Source organism: Silene latifolia, chromosome 8 (genome assembly GCF_048544455.1).
Source record: "Silene latifolia isolate original U9 population chromosome 8, ASM4854445v1, whole genome shotgun sequence".
NCBI classification, from domain to species: Eukaryota; Viridiplantae; Streptophyta; class Magnoliopsida; order Caryophyllales; family Caryophyllaceae; genus Silene; species Silene latifolia.
The window spans coordinates 79,081,438-79,107,746 of NC_133533.1; the positions used below are offsets into that span (position 1 = coordinate 79,081,438).

Consider the following 26,309-nt stretch of genomic DNA (forward strand, 5'->3'; position numbering starts at 1 on the left):
ATTTAAGATTGTAATTGTATTGTGTATGATTGTCATCTGCTGATCATCGGAGTATGGGTGTAGTGGTGATGGTGGTGTTGTTGTGGTGTTGTGACAGCTGTAAGGCTGTGTGTGTTGTGATGGTGGTGGAGTCACTAGCGGGAGTGACTTCACACCCTAGTTCGCCCTCCGTGGAACCCGCCACGGGAGGGGATGTGCACATTAAGGGACAGGGATTATTAGTCGCTCGTTGATGAGCTGGACTAGGTGGGATGGGCTGCGGTCACCCACTGGCGGCGAGGATTACCTGTTGCGATGGGTAATCTGGCAGGGCTATACCCTTCGGGGTGTAGTCGGTTACTGTGCGAGGTCATGAGACTGGGATAGAGGATGATCAGCTGTTTATATTGTTATACTGTCTTACATTTGATTAGTCAGTACTGACCCCGTTGTTGTTGTTTTGTGAAACCTGCGGTGATCCATTCGGGGATGGTGAGCAGTTGGCTTAGCAGGTATTGTTGATGATGGCGGCTAGGATTGGAGGGATCGAGTCATCACGCTACCAGTCTAGAGAGGCAGAGTCATGAGTGTTATAGTTGTACCTTTTATTATAAAGATGTTGTAATGAGTCGTACTGTATAAGATATATTAATGTTTACAATAGTTCTTTTATTGTCTAATTTGATCTACCTCCTCGGGAAACCGAGATGGTGACACCGTCATACACTGGGATGGTCCTTGGTAAGGCATCCTGGCGTACGGGGGTGTTACAACATGCAGATCATTCTGACCCCATAGCACGGCCTGATAAGGCCTACCGTCCAGTTATGTCGAAAGCCTATGATGTGCAGTTTGATAGTTCGTATTTGGACTACACTTAGACTCATTGGTCAATGCACAAGGCACATCTCGACAGCTTGAGTTTACCCGCTCACCCACCTCATGCTTATGCGAAAGGGTATATGGAGTGGTTTGTTTCACACTCGCATCCTTATGTGATGAACGTTCCTTGCGATGCTGATCAGATGCCCGCTTCTAGGTCCTACTTTCCGACTATGGTACGACTTCCGTTAACTATATTTTTCCATATTTTAATAATATGTCTAAGTGTTAATGCCCGCTTTGTATTTTAATAATACGACTACTGTACGACTAATGTTTCATTTTTTTTTTAAGGTGGGACAGTCGCTTATTTAGAGGTTCTCACAGTTCGACGATCCCCATTAGGGTCAAAAGCACCCAAAAAACCGTCTTTGATCGGGATCGGCATGAACTCCTCATATATGAAACCCCCAATGTGGGATATAAGGTCAAATTTGAGCTGAAGGGGAACTCCGTCACCTACATTGAAAAACTTTTAAACAATTAAAACAATTTTTACAATTAAAACAATTAATACAATTTATAGACAATTATTAACAATTTATAGACAATTATTAAACAATTAATATTAAACAATTAATACAATTAAAAAATTATAAAAAATTAAACATGACAATCAGACATGACATACCTCTATCGGTAGTTGTTGTCGCACTCGGGTGACTACGTCTAGCATGTTCGACACCAAATTTATTATGGGTATTTGACTTCCTCGGATGACCACGACATGTTTCTGCATTTTCAGGTTCTTCAACAACCTCGTCCTCTGGATACAGCTTACTGAATAGTGTCTCAATAACATCTCTTTGGACAAAAATGTGAGATTTTCAAACTTTATTGAAAAGATCCTCCATGACATCATTATGGCTAGAACGACGATGACTGGATTCCGTGTAAGCTAACCTTGACCAGAAAACATGTATATCACTTGGATAAATTTTTCTACCTTCCGTGACCGCTGCATGTTGTAATACTTCGGTTTTCCATGTCTATGGGTACTCTATCGAGTGAGGCTTACTCTGTCGAGTAAGTATGTTTTTACACGAAATAGTAGTCTGCCTGTTGGGTACTCGATCGAGTACGTGTGACACTCGATCGAGTAAGGGGCACTCGATCGAGTAAATCACTTACTCGATCGAGTAAGTGAGTCTTACGGGTTATTTTAGCCGGATTTTGTTAATAACGCGTGATTAGTATAAAAGGATTCCGTCATCTTTCTTAATCACTTTTCACTTTTCTAAAACCTTTCAAGAGAGAAAAAGAGTTACGTTGTTTTCATTCTTCGCGTTGTTAGCAAATCCCAAGGGCTAGGATCGTCGGATTGTCTTGTTCTTTACACCGTTGAGTTCGTCGCGTCAAGGGTAAGATTCTTGTATAATTTTTATAATGTTTCGTTGATTTTGTTTAGAACCCTAATTGGGTAGATTTGGGGGTTTTGGGTGTATTATGTCGATTAGGTGATAATTATATGAATATGTGATTATAGGAGGAGGTTTCGTAGAGGAGCATTATTGATTAGCTGCGTGTGACGGTCTTGTAATTGCGTATTCCAGGTAGGGTTTCCCTACTCGGTTATTGTTTACATTGAATTGTTGATGGTTGATTATTGTTGTTGAATAATATCATATTATAAACGATAATTGGTAATTGTTGTTGCATAATGTGGTTGGTTGTGATTGCTTGTCTGTGGTTTGTGAGGTGCGTCCTCAGCTGAGTGGAGTCACTTGCGGGAGTGGCTTCACGCCCTTGATTCGCCCTCTGTGGAACCCGCCACAGAGGGGATGAGCACATTTAGGAACATGGGTTATCGCTCGGATGAGATGAGCGTGCCTTAGGTGGGAACGGCTGCGGTCCCCCACTGGCGGTGTGGAATACTTGTTGTGATGAGTATTCTGGCAGGACTACACACTTTAGTGTGTAGCCAGGTGTGTGGAGTTATGATGGAGATTGGATGATTGTTGTATTGTTTCTGTTGTATTGTTTTATGTGAACAGTAACTGACCCCGGTTTAAATGTTTTGAAAACTATGGTGATCCATTCGGGGATGGTGAGAAGTTATTGAGCGACGTTTAGCAAATCCACCTCTTTTAAGAGGTTAAGACGTTTAGCAGTTATTGAGCGACGTTTAACAAATGTTTTAAGACGTTAGCAAGCCAACGGTTGGGCTTGAAATCTAGTTCTTTTAGTAGATAGAGAATTGTTGTATTTTTAGAAGTATTTTTTGAACTCCATCTCTTTTAAGAGGCTAAGGAAAGGTCAAATAACTTTTTTTTTTCATAAATAACGTAAAGGTAAATCTTCTGTACGTCAAATCCATGCAAATTGTAATCATTCGTATTCTCAATATATTTAAAAACATAGACTCCATACATACCTATAGTGTAAACTACAAAAAGATTAGGCCCATTATAAGTTGTAGGCGGAAAAATTTGGAGATTTTCCTATTCTTTCAGTAGACAGAGAATGTCAAAATAATACGTAACAAAATAATATTATCAGATTAAAAGAAATATTTATAAATTTACAATTTTAAAGATTTTTGTTGGATAAGTTTGGTCTATGGTCCATTCGGCTTGATTCAGGACCATACTAAAGACGAAACTAACATAGATAGGTGGACCGTGGAATTGGACCAAAGAGACTTGTCAAAATTAACCCGAACGAATGACCCGACCTGGAAAACATTGCCCGAACCCGATTCGACACCCCAATTGAAGACCCGAGCTTGACCTGAAATAACCCAACTCGACCCAAAATTGAGCCGACCCAAACTGATCCGGTAGACACGTTTGCCAGGTCTTGGACCAAGTAACGCGGTCTGGTCGTGTCTTTGGACGAAGCACCGAAAGAAGAGCCCTAAACTAGATGTGATGTTAGGGCGAGGCCCAATAGTAAAGAAAAAAGAGTGAAAAGCCCTAGCCCATATAAAGAGCCGCCGTTGGTATTTGTATGTTCTCAAAGTACTCCTCCGTTCCCATTAGGGATAGTAATGGGTCGGGTCTAGTAGGACCCGTACCCGCACACCCTAACTTAGACCCGGACCCGACCCAGACCCTATAGGGTCTAAAATAATCAGACCCCGCAGCCGCACTCTCACAGAAGCAGCAGCAGTAAGTCAATTTTTCTCATTCATTCAATCCTCCTTTACTTTTAATCTGATTCATCCATTTCTACTTTTTCTTATTCGATTTTGGTTTGTGTAGGTACCTATTTTGCATATCAATGTCTCCTCCTGCTAAAGGTTATCATTTCTTCTTGCTCTCATACTTTCTTCATCTACATGCTCTTTTACATCTATATCATACATGAATTTCACTATTTCTGCTACTGGTTTTATTACTTTAGCGTACTACTCATATAATGGTTTCACATCTGAAACACAGACAATTTTTTTTTGCTAAACTTGGGCTGTTCCGTTGCTTTATCAATGCTCATTGCGATTTCCGAGTATCGATTCGCATTCCTTGTTTGGATATCAAAAATGGAGGGAAAAGGGTGGGAGGGGGAAAGAGGGAAGTGAAAGGAAAGCGAGGGAAGAGACGAGAGTTTTCCCTCCAAATCGTCATTATTTATCGTTTATGTTATCGATCATCGTCTAACATAGGCAAAAAGTTCATTAATTCGTTAGTTCAATATTTTTTTTTGTTAATTCATCGGTAATTAATACGATAATTCATATCTAATTTCGATAATGTTGTTCGGCATTCTAAAACCGCTTCCCTTTTCCGTGTTACCCATGTTGTTATCATCGTAACCATAACCGCTTCCCTCGCCTTGATCATAACTATCATACACATTGTAATACCGATAATGTTGTTCGGCATTCCAATCATTTTGGAATTGCTTTCTGTTGTAATTGTACGAATTTTCATTACTATACGATTCACACATGTATCGGAAAAATGTGTTATCGTCACCCATTTCCGACTTATCGGAAAAAAAAGGAAAGAATATTTTTTAGAGAGAGAAGGGCAAAGTTGTCAAGTTGAAATGAAATTAGGGGCGACATTTAGTAAAATAGGAGCGACGTTTAGCAATTTTGATAACAAAATGGTAGCGTATATTTTGAGCTGACCCCTACTAACATACTTGGTAGGTATGAAATGAAAGAGAGAGAAAGGCAAAGGGAAAGAGAAGGTCGCAGAAGCATAGAAATTAGAAAGCCGTCACGGAGGCTGAGTGAGAAGACCACTTAGTAACTACACAGTAGTATCTAATGTTGAAATCAACTGCAGTAAACCTGGTATAACATATTTAGGCTTGTTTGTTTATTATTTTTGATTTAATTTGGTATTTTGTAAATTTAGTCACAAGAAGTTGTTTTTGTTGTTTGTCAGAAGACTCAGACTTGGCGAATTCGAATCGGTGTGATTGGATGTCAACCCCACAGATATTGGTTCACTACTACTGCTACTACTACCCCGTACCCGCTTACATCAACCCCAACACCAACACCAACACCAACTCAGGTATTTGTTATGATTTATTTATGTCATGTTCGAAATGGAGGTAATTGTTACCGAAGTAATGGACAGCATAGTATAGATATGCTAATCCAATTTCATTCTTCATTCTTCCTGTGTAGTCCAACAATATAAAGGATCGAAAGTGGGTGCAACCTAGTAACGCCGCAATAATAAGAAATGAAATACCCAAACCTGTTGGTCACAATCTTTCCAGAAAAGAGAAGACTACCCTTCTCATCAAAACTGTATGTTTTATATTCTTTCATCAAAGTCAGTATGTTTTCGCAGTATGGCATTATTAATGTGACACATCTATGCTATATTGAAATTGACGTTAATGACAGCTTTTAGAGCCGGGAGATAGCAAAGATGCTATCTATGGTGCGCTAGACACTTATGTCGCATGGGAACAGAATTTTCCAATTGCCGCCCTTAAGCATGTTTTGCTTACTCTACAGAGGGAGCAACAGTGGCATAGAGTTGTGCAGGTATCGTTTCGTTTCTCACTCTTGTATTCCTGATTCTATACTCACATTTGCTTTAACTTGATATAAGTTGGAACAAAAATACAGTGGCATACACAACTTTTTGTTTGAATTTCTCGAGAAAGTCTGCCAGCAAAACCCTTTCATATAACTTTTGCTTCCTTTATCTTGAGAGTATTTCGTATGTTGTTTAGATGCCCTTATTCTTTCTACATTTAATTATTATTTTTTTGTTATGAAACAAAGTATGTGGTAAAGGTAAGGGTTACTACTAAGTTGTGGAGGTAGTTAGTTTGAGATTGTTTCTTACTTCCTTGATTCTACTTTTTTTGTATGTGTAATATATTTTTCCTTATCTGACAATCATATCTAGTAGCAGAGCCTTACATGAGCCTTCCACTTTAATTTTTGAACTATAACATGCATTATCTATGCATCCGGTGCTCCTAATGCTGTTCCTTTTCCCTTCATTTTGTTATTTCTGGCTAAATAATGATCTGAAGGATGAGGTATCTCTTCTTTCATCTGGCGTTTTTGTTTCACATCATTAATAGGGAGGATCTTTGTGCTAAGGAGCCAACTTTCAAAGTATTACTTCCATTGTACTCCAAAGTCAAAGAATTGTGAATCTTTGGCTTAAATGCTTAATATTTAAACCAGAGCTTTTGACTGTGGGTCATCCGAAAAGTCGAAAACCTTTGTGGGTAAGGTCGTTGACACACTGCCTTAGGTGTAATCATTGAGGCACAGCATAATGTTGCTTGTGTATGTTGTTGTTGATGCATGCCATTGGTTTGACACACATCTCACGAGGCCGGTTTCTGGTTTTGAAGGTTATAAAATGGATGTTAAGCAAAGGTCAAGGCAACACCATGGGAACATACCAGCAGCTTATACTGGCTTTAGACAAGGATCACAGAGCCGATGAAGCTCATAATTTTTGGATGAAAAAGATGGGTAATGATCGCATTCGCACCATGGCAAGCTTGCCATCTCATGATTTCTGTTTATTTGCGAAACGCTATGTTGGACCATATTGTCAAGGTAATTTCCCTCCTTCCACACCATTTCATTAAGCTGATCTGTTTTAGTTAATTTTCCCTGCTGATCTGTTTTCATTCATTTTCGTTATTTAGTATTGGCCATGTCTAGTTTCCATTTCCATGGGAGCCAAATAATCACTATTCTTTGGTTCAAATTACTATAGAATGAAGCAAAAAGGTTCACTACATTGGTTGCGTTTCTATTTGTTGTGATGTAAGAGGCATTCAATGCTAGTCTAAATACAATTTTCTCATGGGTCATTTAGTAACAATTTCTCTTTGTTGTTAAACACAAGAGTAAGGCTGCATATGTTTGACCTCCCTTGATCTTGTCATTTCTCTTTGTTATGTAATATAAATGTTGGAATCTTTCACCACTTGGTATTGATGCTTAGGGGGATTGGTATGAAACATTTTATAGAGATATCTACTAAGTTCAGGTTGTTGTTGTAGTGTGTTTATTGTCTTCATAGACTATCGATTTCATTTTTGGGCTGATTGCAGCATGTTTATGTTGATTCTCCATGTCTGTATTCTTCATTGTTTTCCTTATATAGTAGATCTTCTCACTAGTCACTAGTACGCTCTCTCCTTTCCCTAAATCATTAACTTTTGTGTCACCTCATACAAGTTGAAAAGATAGCTAATTCTATCGATGGGTTTGAGTCTTTGAAATTATAAATGGGCGAAGAAGTTAACTATGATCATCACCTACGGATCAGAAATGACTTCTTTCCATCTTTAGGAGAGTTCATTTGGCCCATCTAATACTTCACGAAGGGGAGATAAGGGAGTTAGTGAAAATAGGAACCTTTACTCACTTTCTGAATTCTGCCTGATAACCCGCTTGAAGGGTGCCAGGACTCTGCAATGTTATGAACAAGTTCCAATGCATGAGTTACTGGGGACTCATTCTGACTGTAGGGGGTAGGGGTGGGGGGGCTGGCAGAAACCACACTTCTCTGGAAACTCATCTGTTGCTGTTGCAAACATCCAAAAGTTTTCTTAAAATCTCTTTTTTTTTTTTTTTTTTTTTTTTTTTTTTCACGAGTAAAATTATCTTTGAATGAAACTGAAGATTGTTTGTAATTCCATCACATTTATTCTTATGGTCACCAGCATCTGTTATGTCCATAATATAATGTTTTCTCGTGTTGTGAGATTATCACGTTTCATATAACTATATTTACTAATTTCCATCGTCCCAAGACCAATGATCATTATTACAATTTGTTTGTCCCATATTCATTGGTGACTTGTTATAGTAGGTTACTGCAATTATAATCTAGCTATATCACCATTTATCAATAACATCAATTGGGAAGGGGCAGACGAGAGTACAATTTCACCTGGGGTGAAGATGGGTATCAAGGGTTGGCTAGTTCCACTCATTTAATGAAAACTGGACCTCAATGGAACTCTCAATCGTTTTGGGATGAAGAGACTGATGCTTAGCTTTGAGTTTTGAAGAGTTTGACTATCTTTGACTTGAAGTTTAGTTTTAGAGTTACGTCCATTTTTGGAGCCAATGATTAAGAACTTTAGTGCCTGGAATATAGTGGACTGAATCAAAATGTCTCTACGAACCCTTTGTCCATCCTTTAATGAAGTAGCACATGGTCGTCCAGTCGTCCCATTTTCAATTAACAGGGTCACTTGGAAATAATCTCTTTGCTGTTACAAGTGAAAAACCCTGTACATCCAACCCCTCTTACCCCACTATTTGTGGGAGCTTCTCCAGGCATTGGGGTAATGATGTCAAAGTTTACTTATTATGGTTTGTCTTTTTTTGTATGTATTTCTTTTATTCTTCTTTTCTTTCCCCTCCATTTCCGGTGCTGGTTTTCGGTGGAAAGATTATGCAAGTTTGAGTTTCGACTTTTGAAAACATGGGCTTGAGTAGATCCTATATTTCTCATTAGGTTTATCATTCTTATACTCCGTATGATGCTTGTTTAACATTCCTTATCTCTACGTTGCAGCTTTTTAAGCGCCTTGAGGCTTTTGGTCGTAAGCCCCCTGATAAGTCAATAGTGCAGAAGGTTGTAGATGCATATGATTTGCTGGACTTGAAAGAAGACAAAGAAAGGTTGTTGGAAAAGTATGATGCTCTATTGAAACGAAAAACAAAAGAAAGTGACGACTCTGACAAGAAACCCAAGAAAGTGACATCCAGAATGCACACACTTTCAGGTAATGGCTCTTGTCCTTGGAGAATAACTGTTTAGTGATACTTTGTTTGTCGGAAAAGTTGATATTGCCATGCACAAGGACTCGTATATATCTGTCCCATGATAATATTAGCGTGCCTTTATTGCCAAGGGTAATGGTATAATGGTATGTGGTCTGCAGTCTGCGCCACATAAGTATTAGTATAGCCACAATAATGTGCCCTTCTCTCTACGACTGTCCATAATTCGGCCGAGGCTAGGACAGGACGGTTCAAACCGACCCGGATCTACCTCATCTCGGTCCGGTCTTTCGATTTGGAATTTATTGAGGTTTGCTCTCCGGTCTGTACTGGTCCAAAAACTCAAAATAGTTTCTCTCCAATTGTGGTTTTGTCGCAATGTTGCCAAATATTTTCCTTTCTCTTTTCCTTGTTTAATCCCATGTTGACGCACCACAAGAGTAAAAGTGCATTTACCCGTGGCAATATGTCTTTGCCCAAATCTTGTCATGAGATTGTTGACCATATGACTAAATGAGAATATAAATGAGGTAGTTATAAGTTAAATGAGAGTCTCACATTATATTAACATGAGACCGTCTTACGATAGAGTAAGTGTAAAAGATTTGTTAATTTCTGGTTCATGAGTTAGAATTAGATTTAAATGAAGAATGGTGTCATTCTGTCATCTTTTTCTTGTCAAAATGATTGAGTATTTGTTCATTGGTTTTTGGAGTTGTATTTCAAAAGAAAATAAAAAAAAGGAGGTAAAACTAATGCTCCATACAAAACATAATTCTTGAGCAGGGAGGAAGAGAAGTGTTATAAAAGCCCTGAAACGGAAGCGTGGGACAAGCACTCAGCAAAATGCATGATATTGATGCTTGAGGTGTCAGATACCGCCTTATGCAAGTTTTCGTGCACTCTGAAGTTTTGTATCATCCATGTGTAGAACTATTGGACAATAAAACACGAATGCTGGGCTCGTGTGAGGAATTGGCACAAAGATCAAATATTTTTCTTATCTCCCCTTCCCTAGTCACTTGAACCATTCTCAGCCCTGGGATTTGACGTGCATGACGTCTGATCATTCTCAACCTTAGAGCGATTAGTAGGGATATAGGGTCTATCATATTGGCTCAATATGGGCACGCCAAAGTTTGGTCAACTATGGGTCAGATTGGGTCAGTTTGAGTTATTTGTCATGTGGGGTTGTGCTCTTGTTTAAGTGAGGTCATGGTTTGAAGTTGGGTCATTTGGGTCCTCATTTTTGTTACAAGTTGCTACTTGACGTCGACAAATTACTAACTAACTTCGATAATATTAAATAGATTTCCTAATTTGCCCCTCTTTAACCCAAACATTTCAAGTAAACAATCGACAAACAACTTAATAGACAAATTGAAACTAACAACTAATATCGAATAATAAACAATTGAAGACCTTCAATTTGATCTACGGATTGGAAAATGTTAAACTAATCGACTGAAAATGAATCGTTTTTTCTAAAATCAAAACAACGAATTACCAAATGAAACAACATTAACATTTAAACTAACATAAAACGAATTGATTTTTAAAAAATCAAACGTCGAGTTACTAATTATGCCAATGTCACTAATCAACTTAATCAAAATCAACAACAAATCGATATTAAATAACGGTTAACTTTAACAGGTCATAATTTAAGTTTTAGACGTAATATTGAAGTAATTCCAAGTGAAGGTTATAGCTTATCCTCTTACGGTTCTAACGGTAGGTCATACGCCCTAAACAGACAAAAACGAGGGAGATATGACCGTTTTCGAAAATACAACGGTGTAAGAAAACGTTGGACGTGAACCATTCACGTTCAACCCTAGGCCTGGATGTGGACAACTTTGGACGCGGAACATACACGCCTAGACCTAGGTTTGGAAGTAAATGGTCCACGTCCAAGCCTAGAGTCAGACGTGAATGGTCCACGTTCAGGCCAAAGTTTGGAATTCTAACGTTTTGCTATTTAAAGGTAGTCCTTCCCCACTAACACAATTATATTAACAATGTTGTAGGAGTAATCTTGTTCAGTTTGACATTTCTGTTCGACATGAACATGGGATAAAATTGAACACTTGATATAATAATGTTAATATATACATTGCTCAAAACAATAGAATTTAAGCTATATGCAGGCAATGCCATCCAAAATGCCGCAGCGATAGTGTTTAAAACTTGAAACCTCAACCGCATCACTGGACAACTCCGCCACAATGCAGTATATGATGATAAAAGTCGAATAAGATGAATTATAATCGTTGGAGGAAGTAGCATTTAGAGGACAATGTAACCAGTCGAAACTCCCCCGATTGACACAGTTCTACAGGATTCTTATAAACAGTTACTCTGTTATTAAGATTACGATCAGATAGATTGACATAAGCAACGCTGAAAGAATCCCCTTTCTCAATCGCAAATTCCCATTCTTGTCTGGAAATCCTAAACCCGTTTTTCCCTTCATTTCTAGAAGCTTTTACTTCAATGTATTCTTTGCTCTCTTCTTCCCCCACCAAAATGTCATACGGCAATCCCGTCTCCTTTTCTTGATTAACCCACTTCACAGCAGCTCCACCAGCTCTTTCAGTGTAGTATCGGAAAGCAGCCTCCTCCCCCTGTCTACCGGTCAATGCGTTCTGAGAGCTACATGTACTTTGTAGGACCGGAGCTTTTCCACTGATTTCTGATGCAGCATCCTCTTCCACACAAAAAGACTCCAAAGCAATGTCGAAGGGAGCATCAATGGCACCGCCCATGCTTGAACTGGTCCGGCCATTTACCCGACCCATTTGATTTCCGAGAATATTGGGAAGTGTGGGACCCGATTCTGGAACATCATTTGCACCTGGCAAAGTATCGGATTTTTCTAGCAGTATACCATCAGAAACATCATTGTTGCCCAAACTGCCATCTTTGTTAGTGATGACAGTTTGCGTCTTTGCACTTGTCTTAGGTTTCCAAATGACAGCAGGCGAGCTAGAGAATGTTGGTTTTCCCTTGGTGCCGGTTCGCACTGCTTTTTGAGAGGTGGACCCACTGCTTTCTGATGGCTCCCCTTCAAGCTGAAGGGATTCCAAAGCAATGTCGGAGGGATCAACTAAAGCTACGATGCCCGATCGGGTCAGGTCATCTACCTTAACTGTTTGATTTTCAAGAAGACGGAAGAGTACCGGACCAGGATCTAGAACATCATTTGTACTTGGCAAAGCATCAGGTTGTTTAGTAATGACTGTGTGTGACTTCATAGCTGACTTAGGTTTCCAGATAACAGAGAGTGGGGCAGAGGAGGTCGACTTTTCCTTGGACTTGCTCGATATCTGATCATTAATGTTAGGACTATCTGGGACCACAGCATCATTCTTAAGCAAGGTAAGTGGAGAGATGAGAGACGAGATAGATTCCTCATTCGGTAGTTTTACCATCTTCTGGTTCAGGATAAACAGTTCAATTTGCTCTTCAGTTGAACCTGATTTCGCCATGAGAGTTATCATGTGAAGAAAATTGGCCAAATGTAAATTTGGAGTACTATCAAATAGTAACCGAGAGAGTTCCATGAAAATAGAGTGAAGGTCCGAATCCTTAGTTGTGTACAGAATGTTATCCTACAAAATTGAGTCCAATCAGGCAAACATAATACGAATCAACCATATGAAAGAGTGGCAAGAAGCAACGGGGCCACCAAGGTACCTGAAGAACGGAGCTACATTCGAACCGTTTCTTGGATATGCAATAAATTTTCTTCGTGATTATGACATTTCGATAAAATAACTTTTCCACCGCAACAATCCGCAAGTGACATATTTTGCTGAATCCAGACAGCTTGTGTTGATTGTAACTTTCACGATGCAAATTATAGAGATAGCGTAAGGCAAATGGCAGAACCCGCTTTATAACCGAAGTTGTAATGCCAGAATCAACAGGGCTGCAGCATATCGCTTCACGAGATACAATCTGTATATAACAACTACACAATTTCAAGAAAAGGCAACTTCAAAACTGATAGATGGTTTACCAAAACAACAAGGAAGAATTAGTCCACCTAGCCGAAACCATTTCAATCAGTTATGCCCATTATTCAAAATTCTTTTGCAAATAAGAGAAGCAAATGGGGATAATAGAGTGAACTGAAGTAAAGGGTTGAAAAGTAGAGACACCAAGAGGGAACTCGAAAAGACGATAAGAAAAAAAGGGTTTTGATATATACAACCCAAAAGGAACTAAATATGGAAACAAGTTCTTAAGATATGCATTAATTGCATTGGGTTGTGTATAATTTAGTCTTGAATTCCTAACTTAATACGGAGTACCAAATACGGAAAATATTAAATGCTTAAATACATATCAAAACCCTAAGAAAAAATAAGGCAACTAAGAGGAATAAAAGAAAAGAAAATTGAGACAAGTGAATAAGTTATTTGTGCTTGGGTGTAAGTGAAACCGCAAGGGATTGAAGTTAGGGTTGCGGCTGACGCATTTTAAATTTAAATAATGACTCATGAGTATCAGCCTTTTAACGGCTTTACGCCTTTACCAACTAAATTCTGCAAACAAACAGAGACGGCGGAAAGAAGAAGTAAGAGGAAAGAAACTATACATCGGACAGAGAGCGTATTCCCAACTTTTGCAAGAGTACAAAGACTCTAGTACGGAGCATCTCTGTTTCCTTGTCGGTCAGCTCTCCAAAGTATAGAACGACTATACTCTTAAAGTGGTCAAACTCTGCCTTTAAATTATCATCGCCACACCAACATACCAGCCCAGAAGATGGATGTGCAGAAACCCATTTGTCTTGCATTGCTGGAAGCACACTAAATTGAGAAATGCAGGACTTCAAGTCAACAATGTCATCAGGACTAAGTGTACCACACTCCCAGCCAAAGGACCACTGTGAGAGGATTCGGAAAACCTAAAGCAAGAAATGATAATAAGAAATAGAAAGACATGAAAGAGTGCAACCATGGTTTAAAATCTCGGCTGATACGTATCGTATTGTCCAAAAAGTATTGGTATCGGAGCAGCCGATATGAGATGTATCACGTAAATTAAAAATAGGGAAATATCGGCCGAGAGGACAGATTTATAACGTGTATCGGCCAACTTGGCCCGATACGAATCGCGATGAATCCAAGATGAACGAGTTATATCTTGTACCGGCTAAACTTTGTAACAAAAAACTCTTGAAAATTGTATAACATTGGTCAATTTAATTATTCTAAATAGATTTTAACCTTACTTTATATGAAATAGCCAATAGATGATAAATACCTACAAAAGCTTGTAAAATAAATATCACTTTGATAACCAAAACTCGTAGCGCGACACTCGAGTCGAGTGCAATTCCGCGTTACCGTGACTGCGATCGCGGCCGATATCAAGATTTTAAACCACGAGTGCAACAGAAAGAAAATATACATGCTTTACCGAACTAAATAGAGTTTCTCCCATCATTAAGAAACTAATTGTCCCTATTTGACTTCAGTGGTCAACTCGTATCACATTGATCAATCATTTCTTCAAACATTTATAGAATGTTAAATTTTTGATGTTATGATTTATCAAGACAACTATTTTCATAGCCAATTTTAAAAAGTTGTAGAGATGATATATTTTGGAAAAATATTGGTCTAAGTTGACAATGTTTAACCACCAAAATGAAATGGAGACCACATAAACAGGATGAAGTATGACATACCATTTTTGCTACCCGTTTAGAAAGAGGAACGATAGATAAATGCTTCAAAATCTGAATGTACTGATGAAATGAAGGAGCCACATTCACGCTACACTCAGCGACAAAGAACTTATGAAGGCTTGGATATATAGAACATAGTGCCCTATTCAAATGGATGCTACTATTCTTGACTGATTCTCCCTGTTTTTCCAGTTCAGACACGATGCAATTTTGCAGTACTGATAAGTCGACTTCCTTAATGTGGTCCACAGCACCTGTAGCGTCATGCCAATAGACATCCTCTGGAGACAGCAACACACCAGCTACAACTTCCTCTCTTTGTTTGACGGAAGAAGGAACAAATATGAAAGGCCCTGAATTGAAAGCATCCGCCACTTTTCGTGTCGACATTGCCGTTTCCTTCCAAATGAAGGAGTAAAATTTGGACATCTGAGACAAGCTGAAAATCAAAATGCCATTATGTAAGTATATGCCTAAATCCATTATGCAAGAAGGGTATCTCAGAAACTCAAACCAAACCCCGCCAAAAGGAGGGAAACATAATCAATAAGCGCAAACAATAATTAAATTGCATTCCACATTCTCAAATAAAATGCACCACTCTAGTTCTACAAGATAGATTAAACATAACTCAATAATAATATAATTTCATACTCCAGAATAACAACGAGAAACTTCTAGATTTTACTTTTTAATCCCCAATTGTAGAAAAACAGCGCTTACAAATGCAAACAAAGCTCAACCTCTCAATAAACTTACTACAATCTCGGTCATCCTGAATAAATGTCACGCAGATTCTTGTGTCATACTGTCATACTAGTTTATACCCGTGCAACAAAATTGCACGAGATTATATATTCAACAATTTAATCAAATGCATAAATATTAAAAACAAAATTCCAAATAATTATAACTTAAAATACTAATATAATTACATTTCTCGAAAAATTTCTTTGAAAACTATCCTGTCCATATAGCTATGTAAGAATAATTATTTATGCTTTAATATATACATTTTATATTTATACGTTAATCTTTTTATAATACATTAAGGGGGCGTTTGGTTAGAGAAAGGGAAAGGGAAAGGAAATTAGAAAGGGTAAGAGGGGGAAAGGTAAGGGATTACCTAAAACTTAACTAGTTGTCATCAAGAAAATGAAGTGTGGTGGGTTGTGGTTTGTGGTTTGTTTTGGTGTGCGGGTGGTGGTTTAGGTGGGGTGGTTGTGGTGGTGGTGATGGTGGTGGTGGGGTGGCTGTGGTGGGGGTGATGGTGGTGGTGGCATCATGGTGGTTGTGGCGGTGTTGTTGTGGTGGTGGTTTATGTGGGGTGGCTGTGGTGATGGTTTTGGTGGTGGACTGGTGGTGGTGGCGGCGATGGCGTCTTGATGGTGACTGGTGTGGTGGGAGGTAAATAAGGTGGTTGAAGGGTAACAAGGGTTAGTTTTTAAAATGTGTGAGGTGCCTCGCCTATCCGCTTATACTTGTGTTAAAATGCACGGTTAGTTTTTAAAATGTGTGAGGTGCCTCGACTCCCTGAGGCAGTGATGACCCATGATTTAATCTGTACTGCTCGTTATTTTTGGGAGTAAATACTGGTCAGAAAAAAAGGTTACAATAGAAAAACGATAGGGCTAGGCTACAAACAAGAGAAACCAACTCAAATAATTACCAAGTAAATCCTTAAGAAGAACTGAAGATTTAATGCATGAAATAAACTTTTTTCTTAAATTACAGCCGCATTGGTTGCAATCAGTTATGTCTCATCTGCAATGTAAAGTAACGGGCTTGCACCAGAAATTAATACTATACCTCGCTGTAAAAGGAGATTTCAAGCTTCTCCAAGTTTGAAGAATTGCCAACGCATCATCAAGTGTAACTTGAGTTTTGAAACTCATTTCAGATGATAATTTTACGCTTTTTAACTGTTCCAATGAAACAAAGGAAATGAATATGAGTAGGATTATGTGCAAGGAATCTCAAACTGAAAAAGTAATTGTTACCCCCAGTCCCCAGACAGTTGCAATGGTATATAAACAAGTAAAACCCAATCCTTTCAGTTTAGGCACAGTATATATATGACCAATCCATGTCAAAACAGTAGTGCTTTTATCAAAATAAAAGACTTACCTTAGGAACAGCATAAGGTGCATGAGAACCAAGAACCGAGTGGACAGCATCACAGTCGTAAAATAGCTCGCTTGGAAAGTGAAGCTTACTATCAGCACTAGAAACCACCCACTTAACATCAGATAAGCAAGACACCAGTGAAGACTCGAAATATAATTTATTTTTATCACCGAGACTCCTGAAATATCCAATAGCTTTGTCACTGAAATGATCATCCCAAAGAGCATCCAGAACTTCCAAGAAGTACTTGCACCTCTCTTGGCTGCCATCTTTCGAGAATAAAGAAAGTATATCAACTAACTCTGGCGACTCCCAATCTTCAACAAACAATCCTGGGGAAATGATATTTTTACTCTTCGTTATGTGATTCAGCACGACAATCGATTTCTCAGATGGAACTACCTTAACGAAATCCGTGACTCCTAACTTCTGAAAAAACTCTCTCCACTGTTTCAATCCACATGACATTGATTTGTTAATCTGGCTATTCAAATACAATGCATCAATTTCATGCCATTTATAATCCAACCCATGCAAAAATTTGCTCGGATCAACAGAATTTCCAAATTCTGTACTGAAATGAATTGGAACCTCATCTAGTCGCTTGTACCCATAATTTGTTAGAATCACGGCTTTTGAACATAATTCGGAAATAATGTGATCTTCATCATCATGACAGTCAGTACAGTTGGATTGTAGATGATGCATTATGAAGGTCATGTATTCTACCATTAGCTGGTGGTCTTTATTATCAGCAAATATGTCATTTGAGATAGATGGTAAGATGTGAATTCTTATCAGTTCATGAGCCGACATCAGGCAGACACCAATATCCTGTAGCATCCTCATACAATTTAGTGTTGAATTTAAATCGATAGATTCAGAAAAGAGGGCTGGGCTCACAGTCCTTAATCTAGCGTGCAAGTAAGGAAAAATTTTACTATCGAATTCTCCATGACCTGGGTTGCTTATATGGTCATGAAGCCAAATAGTACCGTCATCTAATGAGCTATATGTACCATTAGAAAGAGGAATGAAGGGAACCTTCTTCAAGCAGTTTATAAGATCAAGATCTAACTTCAACATCTTTGAATTTGGTGCATACGCGAGGACCATACTGTGAAGTTCACTAAGCCAAGTGAACAACCAACCTAGACCCATTGATTTTATACCGTCCTTAATGCAGCCTAAGGAGGAGATGAACTGGGTTAATGTCTTCGGGCCATAAATTTGAATACCCAAAGCCGTAGCAAGTGCTTCAGGCAAATCTATATCCTTATGCAGAAACTCAAGCCCGAGGTGTTCACAGAGTAAGTTACATGGTAGAAGTGTTCGGGCCTGCTCATTCCAACCTTTTAGAACCTTCCATGGTGGGACCCACTTGTCCTTGCATCCATCCTGAAGTAAGCAGCTTGCTTTGCTTAGTTTAGAGATGATCATGTGGGGAAGTCCAGAAAAAAAACCGTGCACTTCACCGATAAGAGGAACAAAGCTCATGTAAACACTAATGGCTTTAGCGGGATTTTCATGGAAACAAGGAAGAGAGCAAATCGATTTTTCAGCATTAACAAAGAGGTCAGGAAATTCTGACAGTAGCCACTGGTTCCACGGACTATCTCCAACAACTTCTTCTCTAGATGAAGTAAGGAAAAAATCAGCTTGAAGAATAAACTTAAGGCCATATGTTCTCAAAGGAAGGAAAGCAAATACAGGCTGGTGTTGTAACAAAGGTACATAGTCACCATTGTCTGTTTCCTTCACGGATAACGCAATGGATATTTCCGTCATGTGATCATTAGAACTATTCATTTCAGGATAGAGCTTAGTAGAAGTTACAAACCAAGTCATTTTCTCTTTCCCATGAGACACTCTTACAATACCATCTCCCACAATCTCTTTCTTCATAACAGTGTAGGAGTCATCAAGCATATTCCTCAGCTTAATACATTGAAGACGACGGAGGAAAAGTAACAAAGATGGATGAAGGTCCGAAAACATAGAAGAAACACTGCTCAGGGATGATCCCTCAAGTAGTTCTCTTTTTAAAGGTAGCATTATACATGTGTTCCAAGTATTTGTGCCCTTTTGAACATCACCTCCAGAAGCCAGTATCTGAAGCATCTCAAAATCACAAGGAGGTAGAACTGTTGGTAATACGAAACCAATCTGCCCCCCACTAGTGTCAAATTTAACATGAAACCCATTTGAATGAATTTCTGGAGTATCAGTTACCTGAATTTGACATGAACTGAAGTCAAAAAGAAATTTAGATGAATGAAAATAAAATTGAAGAAAAAGAAATGACATCAACAAGAGCTAAATGTGTAAGCCCAAGTCATCATGAGTAATCTTATCAACAAAAACATAATAACATTCAAAATGGGTGCATATACTCCCTTATTTAATGGAAACCAGCTTTCGTATAAACTTTTCAATGGGCTTGCATGAGCCTTCATAACGCTAACTGAAAGCTACGGAAATAAGCGCTAGAAACCCAAGTGACAACAACATGACTACACGAGGGCTATCAAAAAGATAAATCCCATAAGACTCTAGTCTAAAGATGAAATAGGATTTTGCTCGCATACCCGAAACACTGATTTGAAACCGATTCCTTTTTGTCCAATATGCCCAGTAGAAGACCCTTTCTTGGTTGAGTTTCCAATGTCACAAAGAGCTCGCATATTCTCTGCAGTAAAGCCTCTCTCATTATTTAGAACAACAATACTGGTAGGTTGAAGGATGAACGTCAGAGTAGGTTCAAGATTTTCAGGGTACATATTATCATCTGCGTTTTGTACCTGGAAACCAGAGAGACAACATAAATATAAATCAAGTAGCAGCAATGCAGGACGTCAAAAGAATGTTCATACAGCGTAGAGTGACAACTGTCATGGATGCAGTTCCTGCTTTCACCGGATATATTATTCCGACATGGTTGGAAGGATCCGACAGGAGCGCCTGTGGTAATGTCGGCTCAGTTATTTGGTAAGATGTTCTAGTGTTTTGGCATACAATGAAGCGTATAAGTGCCATACTCATGTCCGATTATCTAGTCTCTGACACGGTTATCGAGATAATATTGGAGTAACGATATTTTCATGTAGGTTTTTCAATTCAGGAGTCATCAATATCATTATTGATTACAGGCATTGCACTAAAGCAGTATTCCCTCTAATTCTTTGGAAATGCCCCATTTTCCATTTTTGGCCTATTCATTAGAATTGCTCCATTTCCATCTTGGGTATGTTTTTTGCTACTAAAAGCACTTTATTTTGTTGGTGAGACACCAATCGTTGGTTTGCGCAGTGGTAGCATGGGGCTGCGCTTGGTAGGGAGGTCTGCGGATCGATCCCCCACAACTGCGATTGGGAGGGGTTTAAATACCGTAATCTTTGGACACGCCCCGAAATCCGGATTAGTCGGCCCAATGTGGTTCGGATTACCGGATGGTTTAGACCAAAAAAAAAAAAAAAAAAAAAAATTGTTGGTGAGACCCACCACTCCACTCACAACATTAATCTTTGTGCAAAAAGTAAATGGGGCATTTCCAAAGAATCGGAGGGAGTACTGAGTAACAAATGCTAGTGATGAACTTCTTTGTTCACAGATGAATGGGCGGTTTATGGAGGCTCTATCTATGAGGAGGTCATACTTATACAGTCTCACTAAGAAAGTTTACAAAGACTGCTCTTGTAGTCTTATTTACCTCTGTTTGACTTAATTAAACAACAACTAATTGTCCTACTTCTTCACAAAACTAAGCAGTACATACAAAGTTTCCAACACAATGAAAGAAACATAAGACATACCAGCTCCAGAAGAAAATGCGAGTCCTGTGAGTACAGTTCTTGTGAGAGACAATCAAGTGCTCGTCTCAATCGAGCATGCTGCTTCTTCAAAATGGTACTTTCCGAATAAGATAAATTAGGGTCCAACCCAAATTCTTCTCGTCTAATTGAATCAATAATACGAGCAGCTTCCAGTTCATTGAAGTCATGCCCAGCCTGCTGATATGACGTCACCCTTTCAGAAATATTAGCTGGTGTACCACGTAAAGAAAAAGATATATCAGTCTGAAATGTCAGCCCCTCTCTGGAGATGCCAGAATCCTTCTCATCAGGTTCAACATCAAGGCTTTTGTATCCCGTTAGCTCTTCAGCTTGCTTGATTGTGTGTCCTATCTCACCTCTGGATCGTAATGTATTGCACCAGCTATCCCAAACTCCACTTTTGATAGATGTTACCTGCAACATACTCAAGAAAAGGTATCCATTTGTATTCTAGAGAGTAAAACCACTGTCTAAATGTAGAACACACAGAGTCTTTCGAGGATATAGATTTATTACTACACATGAAGAATGAAGAGAAACAAAGGATTGACTAAAATATACATATATTTGTTGAATTTCTTAGAGAACAAACTTATAGAACCTCCTACTTAAAGGCCAAAACACTCTTATAGATAGCCACTAAAAAATAAGCCAACAATAGAATGCACAGCCAACCCAATGATCAAGGCTATTACACGAGTGCCAGCGCAACAGTTAAAATGATGCATGTTAATCATGATATTCAAGGAGATTTTACTGGCTAAAAATAACGAAGCAAAATACCTTAAAATAACCAGATCACTCACCGCAACATTTAGGAATCCCACAAGCGGGAAAGTGGAAAATATATGTCTTAATCTGCTTCTATTTTGATTTTCGAACCCACAGCAGTCCAGCATTTTCTCAAAAGCCTGAAACCAAAGACATGATATGTAGGTTACATATGTTATCCTGTAGTGAGAAAAAAATGAAGCAAAGAGCAGTAACTAAGAAATAGTCAAGTATAGAACTTATTATATATAGCTACGCCCATGCTCTAAAAATTGTTCTCCAGGCACAAGGGAAAAGAGATACAAAATTCAGACAACAACAACAACAACAACATCAGAGCCTTAATCCCAAAATGATTTGGGGTCGGCTGACATGAATCATCCTTTCGAACCGTCAATGGGTGAACGCACGCCTCAAAATGCGAATAAAAAGGGAAGATGAAAAAACAAAAGGAAGAACGAAAATGTAATGGAAAGTCAAGGTAAACTTAGGAGTTTTAAAATCGAATTCCGTCTTTCTTTTATAAAAACTTAAAATTTAAATCGAGAGAAAAGATTAAAACGATTTTTAAAAACCGAAATAGAGTTAAGGATCCGGAATGAACCAGGTAAAATCTATAAGAAAGGTAAGATCTATAAGAAAGTGGTTTGTAAAAAAGTGTAATAAAGGAGAGAAGAATAAAATATGTCAAAAAACATCAAATACTAAAAATCCACGTGTATCCTGTCCCTCCATTGTGCCCTCTCCGTCACCATACTCTCCTCAAGCCCCAGAACTCTCATATCGTGCTCTATAACTCTGAACCATGTCTGTCTCGGTCTTCCTCTGCCTCTAGGGACCTTTTCTGTTCTCCAAGTCTCCAGCCTCCTAACTGGTGCGTCCATAGGTCTCCTTCTCACATGGCCAAACCATCTTAGTCGGTTTTCCATCATCTTGTCCTCTATTGGCGCCACTTTTACCTTTTCCCTAATCACCTCATTCTTTAACCGATCTTTCCTTGTATGTCCGCACATCCACCTCAACATGCGCATCTCCGCCACACTCATCTTTTGAATGTGACAATGCTTCACGGCCCAACACTCGGAGTCGTAAAGTAGTAAGCGTGCCTAATTGCCGTGCGATAAAATTTTCCCTTTAATCTTTGGGGCATATCTTTATCGCATAGGAACCCTGAAGCACTCTTCCATTTCAACCATCCCGCTTTAATTCTGTGAGCCACATCTCCGTCTAACTCCCCGTCTTTTTGAATAATAGATCCTAGATATCTGAAGAAATCCGAACCCTCAACAACATTCCCATCGAAAATAATACTCCCCGCCTCTGTCGATCTCAATCCCGCCACCTTAGTGAACTGACACCTCAAATACTCGGTCTTACTCCCGCTCGTCACCGAACCCACGAGTCTCTAAAGTCTGCCTCCACAATTCCAACTTTCTCTCCACCCCCTCTTTTGTCTCATCAATCAACACAATATCATCAGCAAACATCATACACCAAGGGATGTCGTCCTGAATGTCCCTTGTCAACTCATCCATAACTATAGCAAAGAGAAAAGGACTAAGTGCGGAACCTTGATGCACCCCGATGGTAATAGGAAATTCTTCCGTTCGCCCAACATTAGTGCGAACACTTGCACTAGCCCCCTCGTACATGTCCTTTATGAGATACAAAATTCAGAGAACAAAAAAAAAAGAATAACTACCACTTTCTTGACACCAATTGGACTAAGGTTTTGAGAAACCTAAGATATTTGCAGCCTTAGCTAGGTCTACAGAAGCAAGCCCAGAGAGAAAGATAAAGGGAGGGAGACATAACATAAAGGTAGAAAATAAAGAAAAGGCAAAAGTGGCCAAAAGTACCTCCGCAGTATTAAACGCCTGACAAGCCTCCTTCCAGCTTCTAACAAATGTCTTGACAGAATCATCGACAGTCTAGCTTACGCAAAATACATAAATAGTATATGTATGTAAGTCAGAAAGAATGCTAAAATTGGCATAAAAATTTACGACGCAAAAGCAAACGTGAAATTTACCTCCATCGATTCACAATTGAACTGAAATGTATTTGATAGGCTATCCCACTTTCCCCTCTGGATTGATATTACCTAACATGAAATGGTAGAACTAGGAAGTAACAGCCAGTCCAAACTTGGAACTCAGATTAGGAAACATAAGAGCTTAAAAATAATTGCTCACCGCGACATTCAGCAATCCAATGAGCGGGGATGTTGAGAAGCAACTTATCAACTCAATTCTTTTCCCTTTCTTTATCAAATAGAAGTCCAGAAGTTTTTCAAAAAGCTGGAGGAGAAGACAAATTTGTAAAAGTGTAGGTATTATACCAAAAAAGTATCTATAGGCATGAAGCAGAGTGGCGAAAAGACGTATCAGTAGGTGACATAATGAATTGAAGAACAAGGTTGGTACTCATTTTTTGCAAAATCTCGTGATTCTGAGTACTTTCCAAAAAGGACACAGCGTGGCCGAGCAGGCAGGCAACACCCCAGGTATTCTACACCAAGCTAGGAAGCTAATAAGAGGACAAGAAGAGCGAGCATACCTGTACTCCTGTGTACATGTTGCAAGCATCCTTCCAGGTGCTGATGAACCTCCCAACAGAAGCTTTGGTATTCTGAATGGGGGACATTGTATAATGAGGTGTTAGTGATAGAGATTACAGACCTCGCTCCTTGATCACCAAATTTATAACTGTTTCCTTTTGCATACCATTCTAAGCTTATTTATTTATATCAAAAACATAATCTAAATCTTATACAAATCATGCATATCACGGTACTAAACATCATCATCATCATCATCATCATCATCATCATCATGCTGCCTGATCATAGCCAAATATCAGTTACCTTTACAGTTTATCATACGGAGAATAATCATGGTTCCCCTAAAACAATATTCTTTATAGCCGAAATAGCCAAACTATCTAGTTCCGGTCTTTTTCCTTTTCCCTCTCCGTTTCATTAAAATCAGTTGATGATCGATATTTCCATTATGGGTCAAGCAATCGATACTATAGTAGTAAAGTTGAGCAAAAAGGAGGAAGGTTGAATAAAATAAAATAAAATACCTTGAAAAGCTTAGATTCGGCAAGAAGGAGACGATGGAGAGATGGAATATTGGGAATAGAAAGTCCGAAAGAATCCCAAGAGGAAGCTTGGAGTTGAAGTAAGGTCAAGGTAGATAGGTTCCACAAGAAGATACCCTGATTATGAGCAGTCATATGAGACATGACCCTCTCCACTTCCGCCTCTATTTTCCAAAGAATTTCGCTGCCAACCTTAACCTCAACATCACAAACCACATTACTAGATTCTACTATTACTTCTTCTTCTTCTTCTTCTTTATGTTGTTGTTGTTGTTGTTGTTGAGGGCCAGAGTATAATGACCCCATTAGCAAGCACTCTTTGGTTTACTGCTAACTGCTAATCAATCATTGGGAGTGTTTTTCTGTCTTCACTTTTTTGCTGTACTAAGCTAGACCTACCTTTGACCTTCCTTTGACTCTTTAATCAACGCTTTACAGAATGTCTTTCCCTATTCCCAAATCCCAACTACGCCTCACCTATCATATTTTGGATTCTATATATGGGATCCCTTTTTTTGTTTACTAGTTGGAAAGCCCGTGCGATGCACGGGCCTGCGATGCACGGGCCTTCTATTAGAATTATTTTTAAAAATGTATTTTAAGTTAATAAAAAAAAGTCATACTATATTGTCATTGATGAAAAAAAAATTCGTTATTACTTTTAACATAAACTAGGTTTGGTGCCCGGCTTTGCCCGGGCTACCTCTATTTACCGTTAAACTTTATTTTCAATGAAATAAACTAAGGTGGAGTTGTCTAACTCACACGTTTACTATTAGTAAAATATTTTTCTATGACATATCTTGTAATTATAATGAAATGTAAAATTTATTTTCAAATTATGAGACACGTTCACTACCCCGCTATTAATATTATTACTTTCACGACATTTTTTTTGTTAATATCATTACGTTCACTACTCCCGTGGTTACTATTGTTTCTTTTACTAATTCCTCTATTTTTTTTGTTAAATTCATTATTCCCGTTAATTTTTCCGGCCTATATTTAAATAAATAAAATATTTTCTTGAGACGATTGGTTATTTAATTGTTCATACTTTTTCTCATTGGTACCACTGTTACTTTCACTACATTCGTTGTTACATTCACTACTTCCACTGTCATTATTATAACTGTCACTACTCTCACATTAATACTGTTAATTTTATTAATTTCGTTGCTGCTACTATTACTTTTACTACATTTAACTTAATTTATAATTCTATGATGATACTAATTAATTCCATAAGTATGGCGTGTTAATTTTAAGGAAAATCACTATATTATTGTGTTTTCTAAATTTGATTACTTTAATTTAATGTAGTTTCCATAAATATTCTTCATCAAGGCATGTTTATATTATACTTTTAACCAAAACTATATAATATTTACATTGAGGTCCCTTTATCAGGTCCATCACACGGTGCCATCGATTTAAAACTATATAGTATATTTAATTTGTATAAATTTCTTTAATTACATTGAAGTCCCTTGGTTTTTGGAATTAATATATAGTATTGAAGTTTTGACATCGATTAGTATAACATCAAGTAACATAGTAATAGTAATTAGTACTCCGTATTTAGCTAGCTTTTACATTGTTACATACACAACCGGTTTTTAATTAAATACAAAACGCTCTCTCTATAAACACGGTGGAGCTCGTCAATATGAACCCTTAATAACGGAGACATGTTTTCAAATTATTTTACAACTACATAAAA

General features: G+C 38.3%; 1 protein-coding gene and 1 pseudogene across 1 annotated transcript; one reads left to right on the forward strand and one right to left on the reverse strand.

Annotated features, from left to right (window-relative positions):
- Window positions 1-3,850: 3,850 nt before the first annotated feature.
- LOC141595409 (pentatricopeptide repeat-containing protein At4g18975, chloroplastic-like) lies at window positions 3,851-10,050 on the forward strand (annotated as a pseudogene).
- A 997-nt stretch (window positions 10,051-11,047) lies between these two features.
- On the reverse strand, window positions 11,048-25,096 carry LOC141596986 (protein NO VEIN-like). The gene is made up of 14 exons (XM_074417271.1): window positions 24,569-25,096; window positions 24,041-24,112; window positions 23,677-23,781; window positions 23,514-23,585; window positions 23,341-23,412; window positions 21,517-21,621; window positions 20,690-21,124; window positions 19,466-19,678; window positions 16,878-19,109; window positions 16,560-16,672; window positions 14,751-15,189; window positions 13,653-13,964; window positions 12,746-13,009; window positions 11,048-12,660 (listed from the first exon to the last, which is right to left on the reverse strand). Exons 1-14 carry the CDS (start codon window positions 24,890-24,892, stop codon window positions 11,311-11,313), a joined length of 6,108 nt encoding a protein of 2,035 aa, XP_074273372.1. The 5' UTR covers window positions 24,893-25,096; the 3' UTR covers window positions 11,048-11,310.
- Window positions 25,097-26,309: the final 1,213 nt, after the last annotated feature.